Source organism: Pelmatolapia mariae, linkage group LG17 (genome assembly GCF_036321145.2).
Source record: "Pelmatolapia mariae isolate MD_Pm_ZW linkage group LG17, Pm_UMD_F_2, whole genome shotgun sequence".
In the NCBI taxonomy this organism is placed as follows: Eukaryota; Metazoa; Chordata; class Actinopteri; order Cichliformes; family Cichlidae; genus Pelmatolapia; species Pelmatolapia mariae.
The window spans coordinates 9903127-9922667 of NC_086242.1; the positions used below are offsets into that span (position 1 = coordinate 9903127).

Genomic DNA, 19541 nt, shown 5'->3' on the forward strand with positions numbered 1-19541 from the left:
AAAAAGACCCTCTGTGGACTAAATCCCAATTTCAAGAGTAATAATGCCCACCCTCTACCTCGAAAACACTTTTATTTAAGTTTAGGCTTGAAACATTGGGTGATACTGATACTGAAACTGAAACGCACAATGGAAACAGGCAGGGAAACAGTAAAATGCAACAAAGGCAAACTTACACAGACACCAGGTAAGAAGGGAAGAAAGGCAAACAAGCAAGTGAATACAATCAATACTATAAGGCAGGGGAGGAAGTAAAAGAGAATACAAGAGACAAAAGACTATAAAAATAAAACAGGAAGTGAGAATGGTGCTAGGAAAGGAAATGCAGACACATGAATAACTAAAACTAGGGGAAATGACAGTGGATGATGAGACAGATAACACTTAGGGAACAAATACAAATGGCACTTAAATATAACTAGGACTGAAAACTCAAAACACTAGTAATAACTGAGAATTCAAAACCAAACAACTAATAAAACTAAGAAGAAGAAAAAGACTCCCTTCTTTTTATTTCTTTTCTTTTGATTGTGCACAGACTCCTCACTATTAACTCAAATAGAAAACAATAAATTAATTCTTTGGTAATTGGATGTCATCAGATCATAAAGACACAGAGGTTACACAACTTTGTAAATGTCACAGTTTATTACAAAAATAACAATAATGTTATATTTCACTGATATTATGACTTTTGTGTTTACCTTTTAAGACACCAGATTGTCAAGACACTAAAAAAGAAGGATAAAACAATTATGTGTTTTTACGCAAATGCAAGGTTTACCCGTCATCTCTTTAATGGCCATGTGGGCTTGAGATTTTGTTAACCGTTAGACACATAAGTGGGTCAAAAAGGAGCCGGTGTGCTTGTTTTCTTGCAATATCTAATTAATGAAGTTGTTATAATTTCATGTTCCAACTATCCCTTAAAAAGTGTTTTTGATATCGCATCATTGACATTTTTAACTTACCTTTTACACATTTTACAAAGTTTTAGTTTTTGTGTTACTACCCCAAGCTTCCGTAAGTGGGCCAAAAATTACCCGTAATCATTTCCTATGGAATTTCATGGGAACCTTTGATTACTCTCAACTGCGACTGTCAGGAAAATATATTTTATTGACCACAAAGAGTGTAACACGTTAAGAAGATTATTTTAAACAGCAAGAACTAACAGGCAGCACACATTTACCATTTAGAGTGTTTGTGTCACTGTAGACAAACAGCTTGTGCTGTTCAGGGGGAGGTTCAAATTTCTACAGTAGATGCCAAACAAGCTTGTCATAGCCAAAAGTTCTTCTGAGTCTGTGATGCACGCATCCCCTATGCAAGAACTGGACTGGTTTATATTGGGAGACAGTCAGGGGAAAAAGTTCAGAATCTGGGGGAAACCACGGTCCAGCAGTTTTGCACTAGGTTCAAAAAGACAAGACGCAACATCACCACAGATAATGTTGCCTCCTGTGCAGTGTCTTCTGAAGAGGTTTACAGCACAGAGTTTGCATTCAGCGGTATGGCATGGAGGAAAATACCAGAAAGGATTAAAAAAAAACCACAATTAATCACATTCTACGGTTTGTTGGCACCTACACCTGCCAGTGTAAAATACAGAGGTGGCCCATGGCGCTGTGGTACAGCTTCACATTGGTATCTGGTATCGCAACTGCATGACGGGTCGTCCTCACCGAGCTCTCAAAGGAGCTTGCTGCATCACATATGCAGAAGCCGGGTGGAAGGTTGCTCCCAACGGCAAAACCCAATCACAGTGACGAAAGCCACAACTGGGCCCCAGGAAAAAAAGCCAATCAAAGACAACAAGATTTCAGATCCAAGTAACGAAGATCATAAAGTCAGCAGTCGGTGCGACAAAATCAATGTACCTGTGTGAAGGGATTACAGCCAGAAATAGGTCAAAACTTCATACAGACAGGAGGACAAAGAAAATAAAAAGAGAGGAAGTATCTGTCATACACACACACACACACACAAAGTGGATGTTGACATTGTTTTGTTGCTAGTTTGTATTTTTTTTTTCATTTCCAATTTTCAAAATGTGAAAAAAAATATTTCAAACATCAAATCATTCTTGTGTGAACCAAAATATAGTATAAAATATAACACAAATGATTATTCTCAATCACAATAACAAAAGCGGCATAATTAACACAGGCCATTTTTGACCCACTTATAGAAGAATGTTGGGTCCAGTCACTCGTGCATCCAAGGGTTAACACGCTCACCCTGCAAAGCTTTCTGACCAGGTCACACTTGCTCAGCTTCTTCTCGTGCATGAACTGAAACACTTGTGTGAGGGACATCTATTTCATATACTAGACATTCATTTTTTGGTTTTTAATTCAGTCTGTAAAAAAACAACTGAAATAAGGTATTGCATTAAATGAGTACTTTGGCTGTTTTCACACTTTAGTCACATGTATAAATAAAACGTGTTTCACACAGATAACAGGTCACCATACAGGTCATACTCTCTGTAGGTCAGGTAGTTCATCAGCCTTGGGGGGAAGGGACCACCAGCCATAGTTTCAGGGTCATTCAAGGTCCTGAGGCTCATGTGACTTCTGATTACCAGTCGACACAAGTGCTGCAGGGACCGTGGCTTCCCTATGGACACAGAAACACACATAACCTTCAGCTATTTAAATCACTTTTTAAAATGTCATGTTTTTCTATGCTTTAGAGTGCATGTTTTGCACGTTCTTCCTATGTACAGACTTGTCTCTGCAGTTTTACCCAGTATGTCAGAAATCTCATCCCACTCCGGCCTCTTCTGCAGGATTTGTCTGAGCTTAAAACAAATGCTGACATGGCTGACGTAGTCCAGTAGCATCCTTACCACTTTGCCTACAACGTGAGCAAGGCATGATACTGACACAAACTCACAGAACTGAAAAAGATAAGAAAAGGGAAGTGACATATTGTAGAGGTTAGCTAACAGATGGTCTGTGTGTCTGCCTGTAGTGTCTCTTACTGAGATGACTTTAGGTTGACTGTAAATCTGATAGGCTTGGTTATGCAGCTCAGTCCAGGTACTATCCAATTCTTCACTGTCACCATGACCGCACTGGAAACACCTGTACGGTTGCAGAAATCCGATAATGAAATTGATGAATCTGAACTACATATCCTCTGTAAATAAATCGAATATCGACTAATTTCACAGCAGGTATACGTGCTTGTAAGCGTGATATCCACTGTTGAGCAGCAATCGCAGCATGACGTGGTCTCTGAAGCAGTACTGCAGTGCTGTGGGGAACACCGTGTTGCTGATCACTCTGAAATAACAGTTAACCTCTGCTCCATGGGACAGCAACAGCTCCACCAAGTCGTACCTGGTTACAGAAAGAAAGAAGGAAGATTTTAATGCCTCTGCTGTAACACAGCGCTGCCAATACCAGAAATGATAATAGTCAGAAATTACATGTACTGTATAGTCAAATTACGTTTATAGTGATGTTAAAAAAAATATTTGCCTAATCGTACTTCCTGATTTCTTACTGTTTTGCATATTTGTCACACTGCCTGTGAGCATGTTTCAGATAATAGACAAAGGTAACCTGTGTAAACACTAAATATTTGACACAGTAATTGTCTTCTAAATCTAATAAGTGGTTAGCTTTGACTAGGCCACATTTTGGTAAATATGACATGATCATTGGAGTAATTTTGGTAGGCCAAGCACTCCAGGAAATGTTCAACATTGTTCCAAGTTTGGCTTGGTTTTACAAAGGCTTTGTAAGCCTTTTCAGACTGATATACAGGTCCTTCTCAAAAAATTAGCATATTGTGATAAAGTTCATTATTTCCTGTAATGTACTGATAAACATTAGACTTTCATATATTTTAGATTCATTACACACAACTGAAGTAGTTCAAGCCTTTCATTGTTTTAATATTGACGATTTTGGCATACATAACTCATGAAAACCCAAAATTCCTTCCTACGTCATAGCATATTTCATCCGACCAATAAAAGAAAAGTGTTTTTAATACAAAAAAAGTCAACCTTCAAATAATTATGTTCAGTTATGCACTCAATACTTGATCGGGAATCCTTTTGCAGAAATGACTGCTTCAATGCGGCGTGGCATGGAGGCAATCAGCCTGTGGCACTGCTGAGGTGTTATGGAGGCCCAGGATGCTTCGATAGAGGCCTTAAACTCATCCAGAGTGTTGGGTCTTGCGTCTCTCAACTTTCTCTTCACAATATTCCACAGATTCTCTATGGGGTTCAGGTCAGGAGAGTTGGCAGGCCAATTGAGCACAGTAATACCATGGTCAGTAAACCATTTACCAGTGGTTTTGGCACTGTGAGCAGGTGCCAGGTCGTGCTGAAAAATGAAATCTTCATCTCCATAAACCTTTTCAGCAGATGGAAGCATGAAGTGCTCCAAAATCTCCTGATAGCTAGCTGCATTGACCCTGCCCTTGATAAAACACAGTGGACCAACACCAGCAGCTGACATGGCACCCCAGACCATCACTGACTGTGGGTACTTGACACTGGACTTCAGGCATTTTGGCATTTCCCTCTCCCCAGTCTTCCTCCAGACTCTGGCACCTTGATTTCCGAATGACATGCAAAAGTTGCTTTCATCCGAAAAAGTACTTTGGACCACTGTGCAACAGTCCAGTGCTGCTTCTCTGTAGCCCAGGTCAGGCGCTTCTGCTGCTGTTTCTGGTTCAAAAGTGGCTTGACCTGGGGAATGCGGCACCTGTAGCCCATTTCCCGCACACCCCTGTACACGGTGGCTCTGGATGTTTCTACTCCAGACTCAGTCCACTTCTTCCGCAGGTCCCCCAAGGTCTGGAATCGGTCCTTCTCCACAATCTTCCTCAGGGTCCGGTCACCTCTTCTCGTTGTGCAGCGTTTTCTGCCACACTTTTTCCTTCCCACTGAGGTGCCTTGATACAGCACTCTGGGAACAGCCTATTCGTTCAGAAATTTCTTTCTGTGCCTTACCCTCTTGCTTGAGGGTGTCAATGATGGCCTTCTGGACAGCAGTCAGGTCAGCAGTCTTACCCATGATTGCGGTTTTGAGTAATGAACCAGGCTGGGAGTTTTTAAATGCCTCAGAAATCTTTTGCTGGTCTTTAGAGTTAATTCGTTGATTCAGATGGTTAGGTTAATAGCTCGTTTAGAGAACCTTTTCATGATATGCTAATTTTTTGAGATAGGAATTTTGGGTTTTCATGAGTTATGTATGCCAAAATCATCAATATTAAAACAATGAAAGGCTTGAACTACTTCAGTTGTGTGTAATGAATCTAAAATATATGAAAGTCTAATGTTTATCAGTACATTACAGGAAATAATGAACTTTATCACAATATGCTAATTTTTTGAGAAGGACCTGTATATCAATGACTTTGTTTCTCATCTGTTCTTAAATTTCTTTAAATTTTAAAACAATGAGTTGATTTTTGAGATCTTTTAGCCTCCTTCACTTTTTCACGCAAATTCCTCATTCAGTAGGTCTGGTAATAATCGGGCCTGGGTTTGAATAGTGAATAGTGACTAAATTCAGCTTTCTATAAAAATATAGTCAATTACAGTTAAATTATAATTTACAAAGCAGGTGTAATTACTTTTTCACACTGGGCCAGATTGGTTGGACCAGCTTTTCCCTTAATAAATTAAATCATTGTTAAATAACTGTACTTTGTATTTACTCGGGTTAGCTTTGTCTAATTTTAAAATGTGTGACGATAGGAAACATGCAAGTGTGACAAAGAAATCTGGAGGGGGCAAATACTTTTTTACAGCACTGTATGTACATACGCTATTTACCTCTCAGCACGTATAGCAACCAGTATGCATCGCAGTGGATCCAGGTCAGTTCTCGCGCCAGCCGCCAGCAACCTCTCCGAACAGGTCACATCACCGTTGGACACAGCGAAGTAGAGAGGAGTCTTCCTGAGGTCCCCGTAGTTCTCTGCAGCATTTACAGTACTTGTGCTTACAAATATAAACGACTTTTTTAAGAGGACTAGAAACTTCATCACTTTAGAAAATCCCAACATCACCAAGCATTGACTTTGCATATTGCTCTACATATATAGTCCAGTGTATAGATGTTTAGTCCTGTGTTCAGATGGATAAACTTCACACTGATTTGCATTTTTTGCAGTGTAATGTCGCAAATATGAACCACAACTTTATCAGTGATGGGGGTTGAAGCACCCTTCACAGTAACTGAAGAGATGTTTTCATCTGCACTTGTTTTTTGCATGTGCGTGCATCTTTGCATTTACCAAATGTGTGTATTTGCGTGTACCGCTGTAGTCCTGCATAATTTAGAAACTCATTATGATACCTAAATGGCCTGAGTTAATGTTGTGTTCACGTGTGCATCCAGCTGATTCGTACCAGAGATGTGTGCATGTAGCAGGGCATTGACATCATAACCCTTTTGGATAAGCAGCTCTAGACACTGAACCTGCCCCCCGTCTGCAGCAGAGTGGACAGGGCTCTGGCCTGAGAGGCGAATAGCTCTCTTTGTGGTGATAGGGATGAGAGTCCTCAGGATTCTGAAGAGAAAGAAGGAGAGAGAGATCGGGTGGGTGGGTGGGTGGGAGATAAACAGGAAGAGAGTGGGGCAAAACACAAAACAGAACAGAGACAAAAATGTTCATTAGATTGTGGTGTGAGCTCTACTGTTATTCAGTGACAGAAGTGAAAAACAGTGATAAACAGAGGGCTCTTTGTGGAGATGAGTACAGAGAAAGCACTGCGGCAGCGGAGACAGATGCTTTACATTCAAATTGGCTGCAAAATTAGAGGAAAGTGTTTTGGGCAAGTTATTTATTTTTGGGATTATTAGTTAGAATTCAGATGTTATTAGGCTTGAGAGTGAGCTTAAAGTTGCATGAACTCACAGTATGTATCCTTCATACGCAGCTCTATGGATGGGCAGCTGGCAGGCGTAGCTGGCAACATTTGGGTTGGCTCCATGCTCCAAAAGCAGCTTGACACAGTCCAGGTTTCCAGATCCGGTTGCATCATACAGGACCGTGTCTCCATTGCTTGCCTGGACATTCACATCACCACCTAGTGGAGTTCAGAGAAAATACAGCAATGTCTGACACGTCAGGAGGTTTTTATGAGGCATGATACAACATATACTGTTTTACCGTGGTGTATGAGTATGTCTAAAACTTCAGAGTTGCCATGTTCAGCTGCGATCCCCAGCGGTGTCACGCCATGACCGTCTCTGCTTGTTATTTTGGCTCCATGTCGGAGTAACAGCATCATAATAGCTGCACAACCCTCCTGGGGTGAGGGATAGGACACACGTGAACACAGAAGGAAAGAAAGGTACTAAAAACTAGAGAAAAAGAAAACTTTGTGCTTAAACCTGAACTTTGAGTTTAGATTCAGCTCCATTCACCTTTGCTGCCTCATGAATGGCCCTCCACTTGGAGAGACACACCTGCTCTACAAAGGCCCCGCCCATGATGAGGGAAAGAACTATGTCGTATGAGCGTTGTCTCACTGCTGCAAAAATGGAAAACAAAAAATGATTCCATAAAAAAAAGCATAATAATGAAGGTGTTGTGTCAGCTGTCTGAGTGTGTTGTGCTACCGATTAGCAGAGGTGATTCATTCCTGCTGTTGGTGTTGTGCGGTGAAGCTCCGTGCTTCAGAAGCAGCTTGATGTTTTCCACCTGACCGGCCTCAGCTGCCAGAGTCAGAGCCGTATCACCGTCCCCCGTCTGCTCCTCCAGGGTCAAGTCGGTGGATTCCAACACTGCAACAAGAACACCATTAAAACTGCGTTAAAGGTGGAAATCTACTCAGCCCAATGCTCCAGTAATTGTAGCTTACATTCCACTAAATAGTTTGATCAAGCTGATATCACACTGGTTTTCACTCTCACCCTGCAGCACTGTGTGGAGGACATCTGGCTGCAGCTGCACAGCTGCTGCGTGCAGAGGCAGCCAGCCCCTGCTGTCACTCTCTCTGAAGGCAGACGCACAACGTGACAACTCCTGCAGCGCATCCACATCACCTGCCAAGATACAAACAAGAGCCACAAGGAGACTCACAGGGAAACATTTGTAATATTTATGACCAACAGTGAGTTTAAATGTAGGCGCGGCCACCTTGTACGTCTTTGCTTAATGCCGCATGCAAAAGGCAAACATGATTAAAGGGAACGTTACCTTTTTGAATGGCTGCCATAATCTTCATAAACTCCACACTATTTGTGTTTTTCCTATGAAAATGAAAGCGTTTACTCTGGAAACACTATGATAGAGCTTCATTATACTTTTGAGGCTGATTGCCTTAAAATTTCGTTAATTTGAAACATAAACAACTCCTAACAATACAGTTAGGTCCATAAGTACAGGTTAAGTATAGTAAAAGTTCATATAATCTTAGTTTTTTCCACAATTGTGCAGGCTCTTTTCGATGTTTTCTGGCAAACTTTAATCTGGCCTTCCTGTTCTTGAGCGTAACCAGTGGTTTGCACCTTGTTGTAAACCTTCTGTATTTACATTCTGCTGATTGTAGACTTTGACAATGGTACGCCTACCTCCTCAACAGTGTTCTGACTTGGTTAGATGCAGGATGAATTATGTGCATAGGGCTGTATTCTCTGCTCGGATTCAGCCAAATGCTGCAAAAGTAACTGGATGATGCTTCACAATGAAAACGGATAGTGATCTGAAGCATACTGGGAACACTACTCAAGCTGAAAGTCTGCATTTCAATCACATCTGGATTGTTTCGTTTAAAACCACTGTGACATTGTATGTAGGCAAAATTACAAAATCTATATGATTGTCCAAATACTTATTGACCTAACTGTCAATTTTCATTAATAATAAACATTAAAGACCCTTCTTGGTTTTCCATACCTATCTGTTTGCACTGAGCATGGCAGCTTGTAGGCATCTTGAACGCTCTCTCGAATGGCAAACTCAATCAAGTCTTCATTTATGGCCTCCTGTTCAAAGTCATCCATTTCTATATGTAGAGACAAAAGCAAGAGAAAGGGGCATTTGAATTCTTTTCATAAATAGGAGTTTTGCGTACAGTATGATGGTGAATTATACAATGTTGAAACCTTATCAGTCTGTAGATCGTGCTTTCTGCACAGCATGCAACTTGTTTATTAGTGAGGGGTTTCTGGCACGGTATCACCACTATTCATGCAGGACATAAGCATGCTAATGTAAAGCAGTCCTATTGGAAATTACACAACAAACTTAACTGCATTTCATGTTAGTCATATTAGTCGGTCTCACCGGTTGATCTGAATAAGTCCCCTTGAGGTCTCCAGCTCACAGCCTGGTTGTGTTTTTGTTTTGCAGTGTGTTAAGCTGTTTGGGTTATATTTAGATGTGACCTGCTTTAGATGACCTGCCTCAGCTCAGACTATGCCTTCCACGTCTTCTCTTACAACTGCAGCAGACAAAGTACTTCTGCACTGTGTGTTCAGTCGAATTAAGTTATTTGTTCCCGTGTAATTGAAACACGCAAGCTTGTGAGAAGTTGAGACCTGACTTTTGGAAACCTGCATTCATTGCATTAGCTCAAAATAATAAAATGATGAAGAAGTTAATTAATAATCTTAACAATATACATCACAGTAATGTGAATGAAGAAGTTGAATCAGATGTATGCAAAAGAAGGGATACTTCCCTTCCAAAGCTGCTTACATGGAAAGACAGTGAAAGGACACATGGCTGCAGCTGATTTCTGATTGATTTGCATAAATCATTCCTGTATAATGTTGGAAAAAAAATAGTGGAAAATGTCACTGGTAATTTCTCAAAGCCCAGAATGATCTCCACATTAACAGTCTCTCAACCTTAAGTATATTACACTTATGCCCATATTTAGTAGAAAGGGACTGAGCTGATTTGGCCTCTTTGAAGTTTTGAAAAAGTGGGTTTTATTTTGCCCCCTAATTATTTGATGATCATGATTCATAGTGAAATTTGATCATAAAGTAATAAAAGGGAAAGCAGGTACAGCAAACTGTTTAACCTCCTAGGACCTGGCGTCCACATATGTGGACATCACATTTTGGGTTATTTAGACCAAAATACTCAATTCTGCTCTACAAGGGCCTGATATCCACTTACGAGGACATTATACTGCTACTGTTCTATCAAAATTTTATACTAATATTCTCATATGTGGCTCTTATTTTTCATAAAAACAAAAATAAGGTAAAAAAAAAAATCTGGTAATTCTTTGTTTTTACATTCATTGGGTCCCAGTATGCCCAAATATCAAAGAGAAATTAAAAATGCATGTCGTGGAAGAGTTCGGGTCTTAGGAGGTTAAAAACCATAAGCTGCCAAAGTCTGGGGAACTGACATAGGAGAATTTTTGGAAAAATAGATACACAAGGGAAATAGATATTAACAAATTAACTAACTACAAAGAAACAAACAATTTAAGATAGCTTTAATCAAATCCAAAATAACCAAAAATGTAATTAAATATCAAATTATGTTAACGGCATATTGAAATTAAATCATTTCAATATTTTTTTATTCAATGACTTTCTTTGCCATTCTTTTAATGACTTTAATGAGAACTTTAACAAAGCAAAAATTAAAAAAAAAACATGGTTAATCATTTAATATAAAGTGGCTATAAACAGTATTGTCATTAAATAATATTTATTTTTTTATTTTTTGATGCATAGATCTTGCAACTAGAGCAGGGGTCCCCAATCCCAGTCCACGAGGGCTGGTGTCCCTGCAGGTTTTAGATCTCACCCTGGGTCTGCACACCTGAATCACATGATTAGTTCATTACCAGGCCTCTGCAGAACTTCAAGACATGTTGAGAAGGTAATTTATCCATTTAAATCAGCTGTGATGGATCAAGGACACATCTAAAACCTGCAGGGACACTGGCCCTCGTGGACTGGGATTGGGGACCCCTGAACTAGAGTAATGTATATTTCATGGGGTTTCCCTCCCTGCTTCCAAGGGTTTCCATAAAAGGTCGTTTGCAGCTCCTCCCATCACTTTTGTCAGTCAGAGGGTGCAGGTGTTGGTAATGGATGTCAAGGTAGGGCAAACGGGCAGTGAGACCTTGTTTAATGGGATTTGATCTCATATCTTACTTAAAACAATGCTGCTGCAATTGGGATGGGCTGCTAGCTTGCCCGCTGGCAAGTTCAACGTAAACTAGAGCTAGCTATCTTGGTTTTAACAAAATATCAGAGCAACTCTTACAAGTAATCCCAGCTAACTTGGCAGTAGCTCTGCTTGTGTCAATTTTTACAGTGTGACTAAGTGAATTTTTTTTAAAACAGTGGCCCATGCTTATGTCAAACTGTACTATTTATGCTATATTTGATAGTAAATTTAAGGGGTGGTACTTAGAGCAAGATTTTGTCATCAGCTAGTGTTATACTGGTTTTAAACCCTAAAAAATTATATATAGCCACATTTATATAGCTTAAACAATACTGGGAATTTGAGACTATGGAGAAATCTCATTTCTGCTGCTGCTGCACACAAACATCACCAATCCCAAATTTATTTTTATAACTCTAAATGACTATACATAATGTAAAGCATATGCACTGTATGATGTAGCAATACTTTCATATTCATCCCATAGGTGCCTTGTCTCCTCCTGAGTCTCTTGACAAATTTGAATCTCTGCTTTGAATATGGGTCACCAGTAACTGATCTCCATAGAGTGGCACTGTTGGTGAGTTGCTACAGGCTTGATGTATGTCACATTTGTTGTATGTTGCGGGGCTTTTCTTGGCCCAGTATTAACCTCTGGGGAGGCGAGAAATTACAGAAATCTTTATTTTCTTATTTCTGACAATCTGATAACCAAAGAGGTCTGCTATGCTTGGATAAAAGAAATTTTTAATTTTTAATCACAATTCTGGTGGATTTTTTTTTTTTTTTACACAAAAACCTCTCTGATGGTCCCTATTTCCCCTATAGAAGCAGGATCTTCCCAGTGACTATTTGATTCCCATTAGTTATGTTCCCAAAGAGGTGGTATGTATGAAATGAAGAAATATGAGCAAATTTCTTTTATTATTTTAAATTTTATTTTTGTTTGACAAAGGTTGTTCATGGTTCTTGTACATGCCTCTCCAGGCTGGCACTTGCTGGGTGGTGCTAAATATCTATCCAATGGAGCAAAGTCTTGAGAAATTGACCAACAATTTTGGTGACAAATCCACCAACAGAGAAAGCCTGCTTTTTTTTCTTGAAATTCTCCAAACTGTGTGGCTGAAGTTTGACCATATGAAAGTGGTGGGTAATCATCGACCTCATTCATCATATGTATTTCTGACAGCATATTTATTTTTAATAGCGTTTGGATGGTGACATACATAGTTTTAAAATGAGATGTAGTTTAATTTGTAGAAGCACACTGGTTCACTGTGCAAGAAAACACTGAAACTCAGTTTTAGGCAGAAGTAATTTGTTTTTGTACACTTAATTGTATAATTTAGTTATTTCAAGTGAGCATGTTATCTGATTCCCACAGGAAATATTGATGCAGTACTTTGATTGCCACTATCAGGAACAGCACATACCATCCGGCCCTTACTTTGACTACATGGAAAACCTCTTACGTTTAGCTGATCGAGGACTATTTGACTTCTCGTGTGAACCACCACCGTGCCCAAGTACTCAACAAACATTTACGACTCCTCAAGAAACATCCCAGTCACCACCTAACCTTAGAACTCAACAAACACCAGGTACAATGTTAATGCATTTAATGCACCGGACTTGGATGCTTTATGTAACTTAGAAAATAATGGGGAAGAAGTGTTCTCAGTGTTTTTTGTTTTGTTTTGTTTTTTTGTTATTTGCAGAGTTTCTGGAGGACGACAACTTGACGCCTTTGATTTTTGTTACCATCTCCATCGCAGTTTGTGTCATTGTTTGTGCATTTTTGTGGCTGGTGAGTAAACCATCAAACCCCTAACCCAGTAAGTTTATCAACTTTCCTTGCCCTGAAATTCCCCAAAAAATTAGTAAGTAAAATCTTAACAGTTCATCAAATTGTTTTGTTTTTGTTTTTGTTTTTTTTGTAATTTCCAGCAAGTACTGTTGAGTCAACAATTTCATTCATCCATACTGGCTTATGGATAAATGCCAACAAAACATTTGAGTTTAATACCGATAGAAAACACTTTAGAGTGGTGTACTTTTATCAGTAAAATATGATCAATATGTTAAACAAACCTGCCAGAGATTCCTATTTGGTATTAAAATTGTGTGCATGTTGGTGTAAAACCCCCTTTAAGACGTGCTATGTAGCTTCACAGGAAGCATTACTTCCACGAGTCTGGTTGGTTGGGAGTAGCGTTTGCAGTAATAAGAGGGCTAAGCATAAAAGCAAAGCTGTCTAAATTTACCAATCAATCTACACTTTTATTCTCACCTATTGTCATGAGCTTTTGGTAGTGACCAAAAGTTTGAGTTCGTGGATACAAGCAGCAGAAATGAGTTTCCTTCTAAGAATGGGCTCTCAGTCATTTGAGAGGAACTCTGAGTAGAGCCGCTACACATTGAAAGGGGTCAGTTGAGATTGTTCAAGCTACTGACTAGGCCTCCTAGGTATGTTGTTGTGGTTATGTCCTACCGGGAAGAGGCCAATGGACAGACCAAACACTCGGTGGAGAGACTACATCTCTTGGCTAGCTTTGGAATCTCTTGCTGTCACCCCCGGATGGACGAGCTGGTGTGGGGAGTCTGGTCTTCTCTGCTCAGACTGCTGCCCTTGCAACCCAAACCCAGATAAGCAGTGAAAGATGGCTTGTTGCACAATGGCATAAGCATTAAGCTCAACTCTTTTTCCTGTGTACAACCTCTCCAGAAGTGCACTCTTGGCTTTCATTTATTCAGGCAGATAACTGCATTAGTGCAGAAATGGTCCGTAATGCAAGCTGAGAAAGCACGGGACCACAGCTGTGCTGCTGCTTTTTAACAGTTCAAAGAGGACTGCACTGTCCTCTCTGGTTAAAGAAACCCTAATTTGGGGTATCTATTTTGAACCTCTTCTAAAGAGAATTGCCCTTAGTGTTAAAACATCAACTCAGCTGTACCAACTCTTGGCCTGTGTGGTCTAATAAAGCCTATTTCCTAATGAGTCTTCATTTTAGTTGGCACTTCCAGGAAGGCAATTCTTCTAAAGTTAACAGCTCATCAAAAATTCTGCAGTACTTTGAGGCTGTTTTTGTATGATAAACATTATTTGTGTGCTCTTTTTTTCTTTTCTCCAGTCCAGGTCCCGAAGGCGTTTACATGTTTGCAGTACTGAAAATATTCAAATGCAACCTACTAAAATGAGCCAAACTCCGACTGCCTCTCTGAAGCATGATTAATAAGAGGGAAGGGAAAAAAAACTGGATGGCAATAGAACGACTCACTCTCCAGGTTGTTCTGTTATTGGCACGAGTCTGCTGGATAAATGAGTGATCTGATGGCTTCAAGGCACAGACTAAAGCTGATGTATGAGAGATTGCGGAATTCAACTTGTGCTATCTCGCAAACAACGCCACAAGAATCCGGTCTTATGTTTTTTTACTTCTCAATTCTTTTCCTCCAATCTGATATCTGAGCAAATGAAGCAAGAAGAGGGGAGCCGTGGCAACAAAATGGGACATCTTTAGTTATGTGTTTGAACCAATGTGAATTAAATATGAGATGATGCACAGCTGCATAATGTGTCTCTTTCTCTCCACTAGCTTACTGCTGCCACATAATGGAGTTGATGAAAGTTCTTGCATTTTGTATGGCACAAGAAGACAGAATATGGGTGTCATACATTTATTTGTCATGAACAAACTGAGAATAGATCTCTTTGAATGATAAATATTTTTAAATACAAATTAACTTATTTGTACAGTCATAGCGTTGTTCGTCATGATTGTGCGCTGAGATGATTTCCGGGTCAGAGGCAGGACAAGGCACAAATGGAGAAATTAGTGGCTGGATAGCTGTCAAAAATTGCTTCTCATCCTGGCTGCTGTTTAAATCAGTTTGTCTGACGCTTCTGAAAAGACCAGGTTCTTTATTTATCTGCTATTCTGAACTGGAGCCATTCAGGTGGTGATTCAGTTTGGGAGTCGCAGTTAAAAATATCATTGAAACCTCAAATCAAAATATCATTACACTGTCATCAACTGGCCGTTTCCCTGTGGTTAGAGATCGGCCTTTAACTGGAGTATATTTACGCAAGTCCACACATGGAATTCTGGCTTTCTAAAATGCAATATATAAAAATGCACTTCACAAGTGGGTTATGCAACACCTATACGTGCAATAATGTGTATTTTTGAGCCCAAGTATGTCCAAAATAATCAAAAAAATATGTATACCGTAATAGGTTACAGCAAAAAGTACTGCATCAAAGAGCACGGCTGAACGTCTGAACTACCTCATCTGATTTTCACTTTCCAAACAACAGCTTGAGGAATAACCTTGACATATTCTAAGCGAAATATTCTCTCGAGAGAACAAGCACCCACTTTATCCTGACGAACAAATTGATATGTGGGAGTTTATGGAAAAGTCTCAGACAGCGTCAGTGTGCGACATAATGACTCAGCCTGTAGGCGGCCACTCCACCACGTCAGAAGTCCGCCAGTTTGTCTGAAGTGAAAGCAGACTGCCGGCCCATCCTCAAGTTTCACTACACGCTTGGACATTACACCCACAGACACACAGAGATGAGCTCTGTCTTTGGACTGAAAAAACTGAATTTCATGCACTGCATTTGAGAAACTTGGGATTCTTTCTCCATATGAGGAAGAAAGTAAGTATGTCCTTTAATTTTTTTTATTTTTTTTAATGTTTTTTAACATATGTAATATGTGTAACTATATAGTCTTCCAGACTGGCATTGATTTTTCTTATCTATGCTCATTAAATAACAGGATATTATTTTATATTAATATTTCCTGCATTCTTTGTCCTTTGTCAGCTGCTTGCTTGTTATGAAATGCCACTGTGTGCTTTTTATAAAGAAATGTAGCCTTGTGGTTTTCTGCAAGCTGACCGTTTTATTTGATAAGTGCTAAACTGATAAAGGGAATATTACAATCAAATAACATTACCTGACTACATCAAAAAGTTCATGTTATGAAGCATGCTTCCTTTTGGAGCTGCATTTAAAAGCAGTTGAATGTTATTAAGAGATCTACAGTAAATGCTGCACGTACTGCTGCTGCAGCACTCTTCAAGAGGCAGTAACGTGACACGATAAGAGGAGTAAAAAAAATTGATTTTTTTTTTTTTAAAGGATAAAATGCATTTTGCATTAAATGTGACACTAACGAGTTTGTGGATTCATTTATTAATTCATTGTTTATCGTTTGAAGCAGTGAGTTTTAAACTGGGAGTGTCACTTTACTTCACTGACAGTCTAAAATATATGTATCGTAAATTTACTGTAATATTGACAAAAATGAGAAAAAGGTTATACTAGGTAGAGTAGATCATTAAAATAGTTTATAGATCAAATTTAAAAAAAAATAATAATAATTGGATCCACAGATTTAGCTCCATTTCTAGTCTCAAAATGTTGCCCAGCCTTTTATTTAATGGCTTTTATGCCTGGCAAAGACATTGGAATCCTCACCTTTAAGTAAGGGGGGGAAATTGATTATCCTGTAATACAACCACACTACCCTCAAACAAAACACTGAGGTTGAACTGGTCAACTTTCATTTCAGGGATGTGGTAAATCAATGCTCAGTAACAACTCAACACCGCAGCAGATGTCGATTGCTGTACCTTATGTAATGTAAGGTATACATTTCCCCCTCAGATCTTGAAAGCACCTTGTCTCCTCCTGAGTCTGGTAACAAGTTTGAATCTTTGCTCTGGAAAATTTGGGTCACCAATAACTGATGATGTGAACAAGCTGCCAGTATTGGTGAGTTACTACAAGACTGATACACATCATATTTATAGTGCGTTGACACAGGAACTTCTGTTTTGTGCTTCATGTTAAATTATTATCTCTGTAAGAGCTTCCATTCCTGATCATTTGTAGTAAAAACAAAAATCCTTCCCTGTCATTAATTCCTCTGTAGAAGCAGAATATCCCCTATGATTATGAGATTCCTGTTAGTTACATTCCCAAAGAAGTGGTATGTATAAGGCAACGTGAGAGAATCAAATATAAAATTGGTTTGAATTGAATCAAAGCTGCTCATAGTTCTGTTTCTCCATCTTCAGGCTGGCACCTGCTGGGTGGTGTTGAATATCTATCCACTGGAGCAAAGTCTTCGGAAGCTGGCCAACACGTTTGGCACCATCTCCACCAACAAAGACAACGTACTCCTCTTCATTGCAATGCTCAAGAGTTTACGCTTCACCTTAGACCACGAGAGGCTGGTGGGTAATGAGACACTGTGGTGTATGCTGCTCATCTTCACTGCAAACAGTGCTTGAATTTGTGTCTTTGTTGATAGTAAAATTTAAAGTATCAGTGATCAGGTAGAAAGCCGTTTTGGCAGTGTGTTGGTGTGCGTGTAGCACGACATGCTGTAAAATCAAAGTTACCTGTGATATTGTGCAGACCGTTGGGTGCCTGCACTCGCATGTATATCTCCATCAGGTAACGCTTAGAAATGTTCAGGCCTACAGGGCATGTGGAAACACACTAACACTATGCTAGTTTTGCAAATGAGCCCTGCAGCTTAATTTTAGGCCAAATTAATGTAATAACCTGGACAGTGAGGGACTGTTTTAAGGAACATTTAATTGAATAATTGAGGTATTTAAGGTTGGCTTGTTGTCTGATTTCCCACAGGAAACGGCGATGCAGAGCTTCCAGTGTCACTATCAGGAACATGGCTTACTGACTGGTCCATACTTTGACTACATCAGAGACTTCTTACACACTGCTGCTCAAGGACCAACTGACTTCTCCTGTGAGCCACCACCATGCCTTAGTACTGAACAAACACCAGGTACAGTCCTCACTTGCATTTAAAGTTCAGATTTTTTGTGAAAGCTTCAAAAATAAAGTAGATTATTGGAGCGGGAGGCATTCATTTCGGGTTAGGAATCCAGCTGTGGACAGTAATCAGATATGCAGCCTTAAGGCAGAAGCTTCTTGTTTTTTTTAAAGTAATTTGATGACCTCTCAAAAACAAAAGGTATTGAAATGACCTGTCCCTAGCTGTAACTAAGATTGATTTCATCAGAGTCCTTTGTCACATATTCAATAAGGGGATTGATCTGCCCTCTATCATATTTCTAAGGTGTAAGTGTGATTGGTTACATTGTCAATAACGTCCTCCTTGCAGGGGTTCATGGAGAGAATCGTGGGGATGCTTGGTCGAGAAGATCTCCCCTGCTTTTGGTTCTCATCCCCTTCATCACTTGTGTTGCTCTCATAGTGTGGTTGGTAAGTGAATTTAGACTTGAGGCTTGCGTCTGCTGGTCTTTGTGGGTTAGGCTAAAAAAGCCTGGCTGTTAATGTGCCCTCATTATATTGAGCACTTCCAGGAAGGAAATTGTAAAGTTAACAGCTCATCAAAAATTCATTAGTAATCTGAGACTCTGTTAATGTAATAAAACCCACTTTTCAGATTTACTTTCTGTCATATGAAACTGTATGACCAACACAGGCTTGGTGCTTTTCTTGTTTTCCTTGTTTTTTAAATTTTTAGGTCAAGTCTGGAAAGCGTTTACCAGTATGCAACACTGAAAATAGCCAAATGGAACCTTCTGACACGATCCCAACTGTGTCTATCTCCATCCCACTTCAAACACTCACCCACGCTGCTGACGCTCAGCCAGAGCGGGAAGCGATTGCTGAACATGAAAGTGGATGAAGGACGTTTAATAAAGAAGGAAAAACTCGGACAGCGGCATACCAACTCACTCTCCAGTCAGCTGGATAAATGAGTGGTCTCCTCCGCTTTCACTCATCTGAGCGCAGGGTCCACAGCTACTCTGCAAGAGCAAACCCAAGCTGTTGTGGAGGCAGTTGTACTACAAAATTCCCCATCGGCACTTCTTTGGTAGCTGGTTATCTTTCAAAATGGCTGGCAAAGCACAGATTTTCCTGCCTTGGGTTCAGCTGGCCTATTTTGTGACAACCAGATTCAGTTTGTTTTTCCTCGCACTCTGGACTAATATCTTTAAGGGGTTTGTGCTTCACTTTGAAGCTGCAATCAAAAAAAAGTATCGCTGGAGCTTAAAATCATGTAATCATCACACGTCATCCACTTGTTGACTCTGTCCGGGCGGTTGCCAAGACCGCCCTTTCACTGCTTCGCAACAACCTGATTTCTACAAGCAGAAAAAGACGTACAGTCACATTAATGCTATCTTGAAAGGAAACAACTAAAATGCTGTTGCTGCGTTTTATCTCACACAGCCTGTCCTGTACTTGTTGTTGACATTATTATGATCTGCGATCTGTCACAAATTGCAAACCTGCTACTCACAAACAACACACTGAGCAGTTCAACAAGTGTCCCACTTTGTGTATCAAAGATCTGACCAGATGGCAGATAGCCATCGCCAGAGGCACTTTGAAT

The 19541-nt window shown here is 39.8% G+C and overlaps 2 protein-coding genes across 2 annotated transcripts; one reads left to right on the top strand and one right to left on the bottom strand.

The window, feature by feature from the left end:
* Positions 1–683: 683 nt before the first annotated feature.
* asb15b (ankyrin repeat and SOCS box containing 15b) lies at positions 684–8990 on the bottom strand. The gene is given in 12 exon segments (XM_063501137.1): positions 684–2622; positions 2752–2905; positions 2990–3350; positions 5810–5954; positions 6389–6549; positions 6898–7069; positions 7153–7291; positions 7410–7516; positions 7605–7769; positions 7899–8030; positions 8185–8237; positions 8884–8990. Coding segments are annotated over 12 exon segments (1866 nt in total). The 3' UTR covers positions 684–2452.
* Positions 8991–15770: 6780 nt separating this feature from the next.
* On the top strand, positions 15771–18830 carry LOC134615898 (uncharacterized). Its single transcript, XM_063460582.1, has 7 exons — positions 15771–15796; positions 16811–16918; positions 17079–17135; positions 17224–17382; positions 17801–17960; positions 18300–18400; positions 18666–18830. Exons 1-7 carry the CDS (start codon positions 15785–15787, stop codon positions 18828–18830), a joined length of 762 nt encoding a protein of 253 aa, XP_063316652.1. The 5' UTR covers positions 15771–15784.
* Positions 18831–19541: the final 711 nt, after the last annotated feature.